The 13,109-nt window shown below is 39.9% G+C and overlaps 1 protein-coding gene across 2 annotated transcripts; it reads right to left on the reverse strand.

Annotated features, from left to right (window-relative positions):
- Nucleotides 1–500: 500 nt before the first annotated feature.
- b3gnt7 (UDP-GlcNAc:betaGal beta-1,3-N-acetylglucosaminyltransferase 7) lies at nt 501–6,178 on the reverse strand. Of its 2 annotated transcripts, none has more exons than XM_077585138.1 (2): nt 5,964–6,178; nt 501–3,692 (listed from the first exon to the last, which is right to left on the reverse strand). In XM_077585138.1, coding segments are annotated over exons 1-2 (1,233 nt in total). In that variant the 5' UTR covers nt 5,966–6,178; the 3' UTR covers nt 501–2,461. The 2 variants fall into 2 exon arrangements, with proteins under 2 accessions (XP_077441264.1, XP_077441265.1); XM_077585139.1 differs by having other exon boundaries at nt 6,098–6,116.
- Nucleotides 6,179–13,109: the final 6,931 nt, after the last annotated feature.

The raw sequence follows: 13,109 nt of genomic DNA on the forward strand, positions 1-13,109 counted from the left end.
TTATGTTTTTCAATAGGTGTGCGTGTCGTCTTGGACAGATAAACCTCTGTAAGCTATTCCTCTGTGAAGTGAAGCGCAACAAAATATGGAGAAGATTCCATTTCTCCCTGCTATTGATGGAGGACTTCATTGTACTGTCATGATGACGCATGATTGTGAAGACAACAACAAGGCAAGTCTTTAGAAGTTTCATTACTACAGTATGTTCTAAAAACATTCGTATCGACTGTTCACAGGTTGCAGCTTTGCGTAATAAGAAGATATTTAAAAGCAAAAACCTCGTTTTGAGGGCGCTGCAATGTCTTTCATGCCTCGTGATTGCAAGTAAGTATATCATGTACTGTTTACCTTTTACAATAGTTGTGTGACTGCTACTCCAACAATGTATCAACATCGGACACTATTGTTGGATGACCTGTTGTATGTTTTCTACTAAGATTGTAGATGTTGATAAGGGTGAGACAAAAACTTCTGATCTAGGACAGATTTACAAAGAAAAGTTTGTCTGGAACCAAACAGGACATTTATTTACACTTTCACATATAGAATATTGCTGAATTAACATCCACTCTCAACACAGCCATCATGGAACATTTCATGCTTTAAATTAAATATCAACACCCATTTGTAAAGGACAGGACTCTTAAATTAACGTCTTACATATTTGTACCGGTAATCGTTTTAGTACAGTGTCATAATGTAAACCTTCTATCAGTGTCATGTCAAGTATATCAGCACATTCAATTCTATGGGAAGCCCACATTTTTTTTGTTTATTTCAACACAGTACTATAGAGTAGCAGATGTCCACGTCACTCACATTCTTTGCCAAATGCAAGGGCCTCTGCAATACAAATATGGATTGAAATGTTTATACATGTCCAAACAAAGCACTGGCAGTGTGGTGGTATATCCTGCTGCCTTTCATTCAGATGCCGTGGGTTTGATTCCCAGCCACGGTCCAAAGCCCAGGGGGGGGGGGCGAAAAAGAGGGTTTGCATCATGAAGGGCATCTGATGTTAAAACAAAAACAAAACAAAAACCTGCCAAACAAATTATGTGGTGACCTCTGATGGGACAAGCCGAAAGTTGCAACAACATGCAAGTCCAGACAAATGTTTACCTCGGACATTGGAGATTGGGTAGAGTCCGGATAACTGAGGTAGAGAGTCATTCTCTTAATTGTTTAAGCCATGATGGCACACATATACTGGCCCAAGGCAAAGTAATGTGGAATATTTCGTACACTAAAATTCACAACGGCTTACAGACACTGGCCTAGGAGTGGGGGGCTAAACATTGGCAACGGTCATTTCAGCCCTTAAAAAAAAACTAAAGCAAAAAAAACAAACAGATTCATTCCTGTGGGCAAGCTGAAACATTCATAACTGTGTTTACCAGTAATAACTTGTATTCACATTTGTGGGTTAAACCATCATGAGACCAACAAAAGAAGTACAGTGTACTGCAAATTATGCTCAAGGATTGAAGCCCACAGAAAACTGAGCACCAAGCAGGCCACTAGGCCAGTATCACAAAAATCACTTCACTGTAGGGTGACCACTGACCAGACGTCGCAACAGTCCCGGGTTAACCTGGACAGTCGCAATTTTCAGCCTTGTGTCCCGAATCTCGCCAGATTTCCCCAGCCCAATTATTTTGTCTCATTATTTACGCAGGTTCCGTCCTGGCATCCTGTTTTTTGAAAGTTTTTTTTTAGTCCAGTCATCAAGCCAATTGTTTGGGTCAAGTGTATGTCAATCATACAGATGTCATTGTGATTCATACGACTAATCTAACTACATCTAATCGCTAACAGGCGTGTTTTCATTTTACCGGGGCTAAAACTACTTCCTGCATCCATGTCTAAGAATCATGGGAAATGGAGTCCTACTGCCCTAAAGCGGTGGTTGCCGAACCAAGCTGAGCTTTACTGGCAGCATATTTCCAGTGCTTCAATGCGAGACTCAGCCAGCTTCTAGTAACCTGCCGAGGTCCAGCGAAAAAGGTTGGATAATAGTAATTGATTTGTTTAGCGCATTTGAACTGTCAACCAAGATAGCATTTAGCATTAGCTAAAGTAATAACACAGCCACCGGCCACCAGATGGACTAGCAATTCAATTTGTTATAAATAATTCCTGATAATAATTTATTGTATATTTGATTTCAGTGAAATTTTCATTTTGAAAAACGTGGTCACCCTACTTTTTTGCCCTCTTTTGTGTTACCATTGATGCCACAGCATTAGTACTCGGGCTTTGAAATGCCTCATAAATACCACAATTTCCCACATTATAATTTACGTAACTTTTAGAGAACATCTTTGCGAAAAGCGCGGAGCAAGCAAGTCTCTCTCCGCAGAAAGGAGAGCACAGCACGCACTGCTCGCCTTTGACAATTTCGCCAAACACCAAGATCCGGCTTGCGTTTCGGCGCTGTCCGTCCCTCATCTTGGCCAAGCTATAGAATCTCAACTTTTTGCGAGCAGACCAGGTCGCTGTTAATCAGATTCCACATGTGTCTGAGTTCCGTTGGGAGCAGTTTGTGAACGACAATCATGCTCCGAAAGAAACAAGGTTCTCTGTTCAATTTGCTGCTCTTGTTTTTCACAAGCCCAAACGTCTTAAAGGCGTTGTGTTTTATCGGCGTGACGTGAAGGACCTCGAGGCACATACCCAAGAAGACATCATCAATGGGGTACAACTCCATGCTGTCCGCTACCCAGTGAAGCCTCCGCGCCACGGTTCTATCCATCAGAAACCCGCCTCCACCTGCATACGGAGGGTAATGGGTCTTGTTATACAGAGCTTGTGGGATGTAGTACTTATTTTCCTTTCTACGGATTGGCTTCGCCTTAAAAATCACATCCCCTACAAAGAGATTCTTCGCATGGTCAGTGCTGTCTAGAAACTCGAAAATGTTCTCCACATTGACAAAGACATCGTCGTCCCCTTTGAAGATGTAGCGAACGTTCGGGCAGTAGGTGTGGAACCATTTAAGAAAATGGGTCTCCTTAAGTGTGAGATTGAAGAAGCTATCCAAGAAGCCCCACTGGAGGATATCCCCGTAGATGCGGTTCTCATACTCCACTAGCTTCTGATGGTTCACCCTTTCGGCACGGTTGGATGGTTTACCAAGAAGGAAAAGCGTCTTTATCCTCTTGCCATTCAACACTCGCTCCTTCCCCCAGGTTTTCCGAATGACCTCTCGACGGTCATGCTGGGTAGCCACCGACTTGATCACCATGAGTAGATATATGTCCCCTGAGCATTTCTCGGGGTGGTTGAGGAGCATCGGGAAGTAACGACAGTGTCGATAAAGCAGGAACTGCTTGAAATTATCCTCCAGTCCCCGAAACCAGTCCTGACCTGAGAGATTGAGGTTGGCGCTACAGTTGGAGCTGGCTACATCCCAGGTTGTGGCGCTGTTGTCTTCAGTGACACTGGGTTGCTGGGTGGTTGAACGAGCAGGCTGGTGTTTGCTGGCTTTCCAAAAACTTTTTAATCTCTGAGAGGAGAGTAAAGCTCTAGACTCCACTCCCTCTGAGGCATCCATGCGAGCCCGCCTCTCGAGTTGGAAGGGAGCCCCCATGTTGATGCTTCCCCTCTGGAGAGCAGTTAATGCCACTACCGCCAGGCAGAACATGACAGCCACCCGCTTGTACACCTTCCAGCGGTCTCTGTTGTTCATCCTGGTCAAGAATAAGAGAAGACAAAAGCAATACAGTTTAAAAAGTTACTTTCTAAAGATACAATTTGTAGACTGATGGGCATTGTCATCCATTTTGTTGGTCTATATTATTTAGTTCAAACCAAGGTTTTCATGACAATAAAATCAATAAAATATGTCCCAAAGTGTAAATATTGTCCGTCACGGGGGTGGGGGGCACAAAATAGTAAAACGACTTTGACTTTTAGTCATGTTAAAATATTGTAAGCCTTTTTTCCTTTCTTACATCCTTTTAAAGATAAATTGAACACGAGTCAAAATTTTCTTGACTTTTTATTTAAAAACTAGTTAACCATTAATTTGCTCTGTATGGTGAACTCCACATATTTGTGGTTCAACGTGCATATTCGCCAATATCCAGATCCCCCCCCCCCCCCCCACACACACACAGTTGTACAGTAATCAGTGTTTTTGGCGCCATCTTGTGGTAGATTGACATAAAGCGGTAAATTGAAACGATATTAGGCGTTTTTTTTGTTTTGTTTTTGTCTTAGGTTGTTGTTGTTGTTTTTTTTAATGAGGAGTTTCATTTAGACCTAGTAGTAATTTGCCACCATTTAGCGGCCTACACCTTTTAAGGGCAACTTTCAATTACTCACAGATTTTTTCTATTCGCCTCCCTTAATACAGTAAGGAGAGTTCTCTGCATAACATAGTGGTTTCACAGTCATCGCGACCTTCTCAAGGAAACCATAACTACAAATTGACAACAATGAGGATTAATTTCATATTTACATTTATTTGGCCTTTTCCATTGATTTTCATTTGCGAGGTCAATGAAGAAAAGCTGTAATGACAACAATAGAACTGAAAAAGGAACTCATCGCCAGCAGACCACGAGAGATGTCAGTAAACCTTATTAGATGTAATTTCAGCCAACATCAAAGGATACATTTTTCCTCTTGCTTTTTACATCCTGGAGGGGTCACCTTGCCAGTCATTCGCAAGGCACAAGTAGACAATTAATAAATTCAATTCACACCAAAACAAAAAGAATGTATTCACTTCCCACTCAGTGACAATGTGCATGTGAGTATGACTAATTGTCCATCTCTACTGTATGCCCTGTGATTGGCTGGCATCTAGTCCAGGCCCACCTGGGAAAGGCTCCAGCTAACAGTGACCCTAAACAGGATATAGGAACTGGATGAATGGATGGTTTGGCATAAGCCAGAAACTGATCCTGATGTTTTATTTTTTCTTCATTTTTCACTGTGAGAACTCAAGTTTTTTTTTTTTAATGTCTTGTACGGAAGAGGGTTAGGGCCAGTGAAGCGAGAGAAAAAAACTTTTGAGTTTGTGAGGATTCTGACTTTAATCTCAGAATTCTGACCTTAAAGTGAGAATTTTGAGAAAAAACTAACTAAAAACTACAAATGTGCTGACTGCTTCATGGCAGACATAGCAATACTGCTTTTGTTCATATGGTTTCATCATAATAAACGTAAACGGAACATTCCTTAGTGTTGCTTTAAAGTGAGAATCCTGCCAAACTTTATTTTTTCTCTCTCTTCAATGGCCCTAATCCTCTTCCATAGTTTAGAATTTTGGTAGAACATATTAAAATAATCTGTTTATGGATTGTACTCTGTAGTGATACTTAAAGGAATTTCAGTCATTGAAACTGTCAAAAAATACTTACGAATTAATTAGAGGAACTTAGCGTGCATGTATTTTGTTCTGCCAGTGGAAAGAGTGCATGTACTGTACAATTTTTTTTGTTCTTTCTTTCTTCTTCTTTTTTTTTTTTTACATTTGACATAATGTTTAGTAAAAATGTTGATACCATTAAAAAAAAAATTGTGTTCAATTTTTACTATAACAACACAAAGTGTCAATAGATTCAAAAGTTAATAAATGAATATGGTATCACTTCATTAATATGGTATCACTTGTAGAGGAATGTGTGAAATGCTGTGCCACTTGCAACGTGAAATAAAGCCCACTCTTGTAATTGTCACTTGCCAGGGCTCGTTATCTCCAAAGACAGTCCCACATGAGACTTTAGCTCTTTTGTTTCAAGGTTTTAGGGAGCCCTAAAACATGATTTAAACAGTTCAAGAAAAACTGCTGATGGAGTCAACGCAGTGGAACTGCGTTTAATTGTACTACAATTTGTGAAACTCATTTTTTTCTATACAATATTAATGAGTGACATTAAATGCCAAGAATTGTTAATTGTATTTAAAAAAAGATAAAGTCCATTAAATGAAACAATTAAAATGACACTTACATTGTGCTCAGGTCTGTTGAGGTTGATGAAGCAAATGAACCAATTAACTGTTGAACTCAGCGCAGAAAAATGGAACTGTGAAGACTGACGTTGGGGGCAAGATAGTAAAACAATCCTTTACACGAAAAGTTCACCTTTTTTGTTGTTGTTGCTGGCACACAAATCAATGAAGAAAGATAGACGTCTGTGTATGCTGCGCAGCTGCGGACTCGGCTCACTCCCCCTCCGGCTTGCCTTTTCAACACGCACCCGCGGCGCGCACTGCATCCGCGCACTTCACACGTCACAGGAGAAAAGCCCAGCCAACCAGAACAGTACACACACACACACACACACACACACACACACACACACACGACACCACTAACAGGAACAATGATATTATTTTTCTTTTGCTACTTAGCAATGTTGTCCATTTAAATATCAATCTCGATAGCAACAACAATACTAAAACTAACTAACTAACTAACTAATAGTACTTTTCCTTATAAGGTCCTATTTCCATGCCCAGCCAGCGAGCCATGGTTCGCATGGTGCAGTTAGAAATGCGCGGTTGCGCCGTTGTGAGAGTGAACACAGTTAGCTTAATTACCAGCCAATCTAAGCGGATCCACTCGTTCTCCTTAAATTCAGCGCAGGAGGTCTACATGACGGAAGTATAATGAACTTGCTGGGCTCCGTACAGGAGCTGGCTGCATGTAAAATAGGCTTTGAAACAACTGCAAGAAGATCTCTACTTGCGGATGTTGTAAAATGCCCACCCCCCATTTGTGCATCTGTGTGTTATTTATATGTAAATGTTATTTTGAACATTGCTGAGCAGTATATTTTTCTAAGACTATAGAGTAGTCTCTACAGATCATTGTTGATGTACTTATTTTGGACAAATTTGGCCTGCCCAGCATTTGCCGATATTTTTTTCGGACAACTAACTGGTAAAGATCACAGAGGAACAATTTTGTTTATTTGGTGTGGAATTTCCATTGCACAATGATTCACTTAACAATTATTATTCATTATGAAGAGGACAATGCACTGTGACGTCAGCAAGAGGTCCTGTTGTTAATGAGCAGTGACTGTGCAAACTCCAAAACTTTTATGAGCCTTTCTTCGTCACTATGTGACTAAGGCTTACCATATGTGACCCGCCATAGCAAAATGAGTCGGAACTTGCACAGGTAGATTCTGGGATCAGATGCAATATTGTTGAAATATGTGATTTTTTTTTTATTAAGTTAAGTCAAATTAAACATATTACAGAGAGAATTAAACATTGTGAATTTAAAACAGTTACAAAGCTTAGTATTTTAGTCTGCTAGCTTAATGCTAACACTAAATAAAATCAATGTTGCAGTGCCATAACACTTAAAGCAATGGATCAAACACAGTTTATTATGGGGTGATGAAAAATTCGGATGAGCCCTCAATATGTTCCTCATTAACTCATTCACTGCCATTGACGGCTATAAACAGAAAAATTCATTTGAACTATTTTTATTAGTTCAACATTTTTTCCACTTTTGTTAACAAGAGTATGAAAATGTACATTTAGAACAGATATAAAATTTGTGATTAATCGTGAGTTAACTAGTGAAGTTATGTGATTAATTACAATCAAAAATTTTAATCACCTGACGAGATGATTATTAAAAATTAAGGGCATCAGGCGATTGCATTTTTTACTCGTAATTAATCGCATGACTTTAATAGTCATTATTAATCACAAATGTTATATCTGTTCTAAATGTACAATAAAAAAAAAGGTTTTCATACTCTTGTTAACAAAAGTAGAAAAAAATGTTAAACTAATAAAAATAGTTCAAATGATTTTTTGACGTCTAAAACTGTCAATGGCAGTGAACGAGTTAAGAAACAAATCTCATGATTCATTTTCCAGAGAAGAAAGTACAAGTTAGTCATGTTGGACCAGAGAGAGGGTATGGCTCATTGTGTCTGATGTAGAATATCCCAAATGTCTTTCATGGAGTTTAAGTCAAGGCTCTTCCACGCCAAGCTCAACCAACTAAGCAGAATCTTGCACTCTAAAAACAGACTATGGGTCAAAAATGGACCAATCCTCTACTTGGGTCAATTTGACCCAACTTTGAGTCAGGAAATGGGTCTTTTAGTGTAAAACAACTCATAAATATTGGTCAGATCCTTGACTTTGGTCAAAAAATTGGTTCGTTTTGTACAAAACAACCCCGAAAGTGGATCGGTCCATTTTTGATCCATAATTGGGTTACTTTTGACCCAACTGTTTTTAGAGTGTGCGTTCAGATTTTGAAGAACAAGTACAGCCCTAGATTAATTTAAAAGACTACACCTGAATAGTTGTATGTAACTGAGAGATTGTTGCCCCCTTTTTTTTTTTTTTTAAATGTATTTAAGTGTCATCAGTCAACACTGCTTTTTTTTCTGGAGAGCTCAGTATTGTTCATTCGGTAATTTTACCGATTTGACATGTCATCATCATTGCTCTCTTTTTTTTTTGTATGTGCGTGTGTGAGTGCGTGCGTGCGTGCGTGCGTGCGAGAGTGTGTGTATTCATTAGTTCACCTAAAACCTATTAAAAAATCCCATACCATTTTTTTGTACTTCTTAACGCGACATCAAAACAACAATGACACGCACAACGCTGGGGCCAACTGTGCTCTTCCGCCGCTTTGTCAACTTGCAAAAGGACAGCAACACGCCTGCCTGTGCTTCAAAACAGGAATTTTCTCAATCCGAACACAGCTGTGATCCAAACGGCCCCCTTCCTCTCCTTCTCTCCATTTCCTGCATCCAACAAGTTATCCTTCTCAGAGCCATGTGCATCCTGTTGCCTGCCTGCCGACGCTGCTTTTTCCCGTTTTGATTTTTTTCTCTCCCCCCAACTCTCCTGCAGCTGCAGAGTGGCAAAACATTGTTCATCAGTGACGGCCCACGGTCACACCAGTTTTACCAACTCCAGTGTCCTCATCAAGAGGTTACATGGCAGCTTTTGTCACCTCCATGAGGCATTTGAGCACCTCTTGGCTCTTTGTGTTACTTTTATAGCCGGCACACATCAGCCTGCTTTGCAACAGGCGCAAGGAGGTTATTTTTTGGTTAAAAGATGGAAAAGGAAGGTCTTCCCAATTCAAATAATGTTGTCCAACTTCACAGAAACCGAGGTCAAGTTTATGGGAACTAAAGAGAGATATACTCAACAAAAATATAAACACTTTTGTTTTTGGTTCCATTTTTTTTATGAGATGAACTCAAAGATCTAAAGCTTCTTCCACATCCACAATCACAATTTCTCTCAAATATTGTTCACAAACCAGACTAAATCTGTGATAGTGAGCGCTTCTCTTTTGCAGAGATAATCCATCCCATCGCTCTCCCCCCTCCCAATAAAACAAAACTGCACCTTTCAGAGTGGCCATTTATTGTAAGGCACACCTGTGCACTAATATGGTGTCCAATCAGCATCTTGATATGGCACACCTGTGAGGATTATCTTGGCAAAGGAGAAGAGCTCACTATCATAGATTTAGGCTCCGTCCAGACGGAAGCAAAGCCGGCTTCGTCCCTCAAACAAATCTCGTACACACAGAAGCATTTCAAGACTTGCGTGTGTCCAAAAGAAGATGCTGAGGACGTTTAACGGCTGTAATGTATATGCCAACTCTGGAGTGGCGCTGTAGCGCAGCCACAGGGAGTTAACGGAAAGCGTAGAAGAAGAATCCCCTTTTTCCCCTCTAACTTTATTGCAATTTACAGAACAAACATGGCTTTGCATGTATCAAAACAACATGAAGAAGACGAACACAGGATAAGTGACAATGGCGGGTGATTCAAGTACAATAAGCAAAATATCTTGCTGCAAAAGCATAAAAGCAAGTTTGTTTATGTTTATGTTTATGTTTGTTTATGGAGGCCGTGCAAAACGACTACTACACGGCTTTCCGCCATTGTTGTTGACAGACTAACGGTTTGCACGCAGTCACGTGAGAATTGGCGCATACGTCATCAATCTGTGACAATGCGTAGTGGAGTGGAGGAGTATCCTGCATATGGTGTCCAGACGGACGCGTACGGGGCGCGTATTGAAATCTTTCCAATGAATGGTAAGAAAATTGAAACTGGCTTTCGTGTGGACGGGGCCTTAGACTGGTTTGTGAACATTATTTGAGAGAAATTGTGATATTGTCTGTGTATGTGTGTGTGTGGTAAAAGTTTTAGATCTTTGAGTTCATCTCATACAAAATAGGAGCCAAAACAAAAGTGTTATATTTATATTTTTGTTGAGTATAATATTCTGTAACATTTTTCCACTTCAAGCAGTTTTAGCTAGTTCACTCATTCTTCTGTGTCATCTTACAAAGGACAATTTTTTTGTCGCTCAAGATATGATTAACAATTTTTGTTTTTCGAAGAGCTTTAGACTGATGAAAAATAGGAATGCTTTTAAACCTATTTGTATAATTGACAAATACATGTTATGTCAAAAGCCCTATTTTTTTTTTTAAATTGTATTTAACTTTATTGTGTATTTTATTTTCATTGTATACTGGTTCCTTATAGAATTTTGAAGTGTGCTATAACAAAAGCCATATTTTTTGTACATATTTGTCTTTGATACAGATGTGTACGTTTGAAACAGTTGTTCAATAAAAAAAAAAGATATGAATAACAATTAGTCAAAAGTTTCCTTGATAGATGAAAATGTTGGACCTTGGACAAGCATATACGTGGGAAGGAGAAAAGTTTTTTCTTTTGTTTTTGTTAGGAGAAAAGTTAATAAATCAAAAACAGGTGGAAGGACTTAGTTGGCCTTGCCGCTTAGACAACAACAAGGAAGGTGTCAAGGTGAGCAGTGTTGAAAGAGGCAGTTAAACATGAAGTGGAAATTTCCGTCTTTTAGCACACAGGAAGTTTTCCCTCATCCTTTTGTTAAGTTAAGCCCACCTGAGAGGATTACCTGGGGTCTGTTAGGTGTCTTAGTCACCATGAAGGAATTTACTGCTATGGGGGTTGGAGGAGGGGTTACATGCTTGAGGGGATACCAACCCCTCCTCAAACACATTTTCTACTCAGCCATCAAGTGAGGATGTTCTTCTAGCCACTTTTATGATAATACTTTATTGAGCCCCATAGGTGGAATTCAAGTTTTACAGCAGTACAGGGTGAAGCAGTTCCAAAGACAATTGGTGTGAATGAAAACAAGTTGTGATGATCAACCCCCATTCATTGTGTAAGTGTTGAGGGTACCAACGGTTGCCAGCTGTGACACCCATTCTTATTCCTGTTCACGAGTTAACCGTGGGAGTGACTTCGTGTCCCAAAAAGCGCACTAACTTGCTTTCATATAAAAGGTTAATGAGTAGATTTGAAAGGACATTCCTGGGAGGTCACACGGTGTAAAAGTTGGTATCTAAATACGCTCTCTTCTGTGCTGGATGGTTCGTAAAATAGCAAAATGTCCTTTGTTTAATAACCTTTTCTTTATTTGCTGTGCTCACCAAAACCCCCAAACATGCCCTGAAAGTGTCAACAACCCGTCACGGTGTTGTTGGAAAGGGTAGCGGGGTCATGTAGATTTCTCTCTCAGGACTGGTCAAGAGGAAACAGGAGGTTTACAAGAAAGGCACACTGAAATGCTCTCCTTGACTGGCGTCACCCGTTATCAGCAGCACACATGGCCGCTTACTGATAAAAAACGTCTGAGTGGGATGCTACTGATCCTAAACGTGTTGTTGGAAACTTGCTTGTCTATAGGAATAAGCCATGCGAGTCAAGTCATGGCATTATCTTCACTGAGGTTGACAATCAAGCTTGTATGTTTAATATAATGAGCGGCTCTTTTATTTCTCAAAGCTTTGGCCTTCACATCATTTTGATGATTGTTATTTTATTTTTGTCTCATCAGACCGTAAAACTTGGTCCCTTTGGCAAGTTCAAGACTGGCCTTCTCAGTGTTGTGATTTTCATGTTGACTACACTTTTAAATATTATGGTGTAGTTTTAACAGGTCAAATCTGTTCAAGAGTGAAAGTTTCCGACCTCTCTCAATAGTACTGGTACTTTATTACTTTCTGGACGTGGATTTGAAAGTCAGCCAGGGGCGGACTGGCCATCGGGAATTTCTGTACGTTTCCGACCGGCTGGTCCTTTTTCAGGACACAAAATACCAGAAATACTACATTAGAATGGAAGTCGTTTTAACTAAAATGGATGTAATTTCAATTATTTTGTTCATGATGATGGTGTGGCTAATGGTTACTTAGCAATTAGAAAATTCAGCTCAGATCTGCCAAAGTACCCTTGAGAATCTTTAAAGGGGAAGTTACCCCCCCGCCAAAAAGAAGAAATCTTGTCAATAATATGTTCTATGCAGCCCCACTAGTCTGAATACGATATTCTGGTTAATATTGCGTTTGTGAAATATGAGTTAACAGCAAAATCCACCTGTTTTTATCCATCACCAGGGGCGGCCATTTTGTCACTTGCTGTCGAGTGAAAAATGACATCACAGTTGCTCAGGTCATCAGCTCAGCTTCATAAAACAGGTGAGCTGTGATTGGTCGTTGACCGAGCCCTGAGCAACTGTGATGTCATCTTCAGTCGACAGCAAGTGGCAAAATGGTTGCCCTTTGAGATGGATCAAAACGGCTGGATTTTGCTTCATAAATGTAATATTAATCAGAATGTCATGTTTAGGCTAGTGACGTCACATGTAACATATTATGATCAAGAAATATTTAAGGTGGACTTCCACTTTAAAAGTTGTTCACACTTCTGGTTTAACTTTAAATTGACCTGTGTTCTAAAGTGACACAGTGCTCAACAAATTGTTGCGAAATAGCAGATGAGCCTTTTTGTTTTAACAAGCATGGCAAATGGAAAGAAGGCAAACCGAGCATATCTGCCTGAGAGCTTTCCAGTGCTTGATGCCAGTTGTCTTCTTTGTATCCAGCCTTATCAGCTTGACATTTTCATACTTAAATAGCACATGCGACACACATCATTCCGCACTTGATGCTGTAATACAGGATTGTTTTCCACCCTCGTGTGTTACAAGTCAGAAGACACATCTATTTTTCCCACTCCATCTCTTCAGCCATTGTTTTGTTTTGATAAAAAGCAGCGGCTTCCTCTCTGCTGCGATTACAGCTG

Source organism: Vanacampus margaritifer, chromosome 13 (assembly GCF_051991255.1).
Source record: "Vanacampus margaritifer isolate UIUO_Vmar chromosome 13, RoL_Vmar_1.0, whole genome shotgun sequence".
NCBI classification, from domain to species: domain Eukaryota; kingdom Metazoa; phylum Chordata; class Actinopteri; order Syngnathiformes; family Syngnathidae; genus Vanacampus; species Vanacampus margaritifer.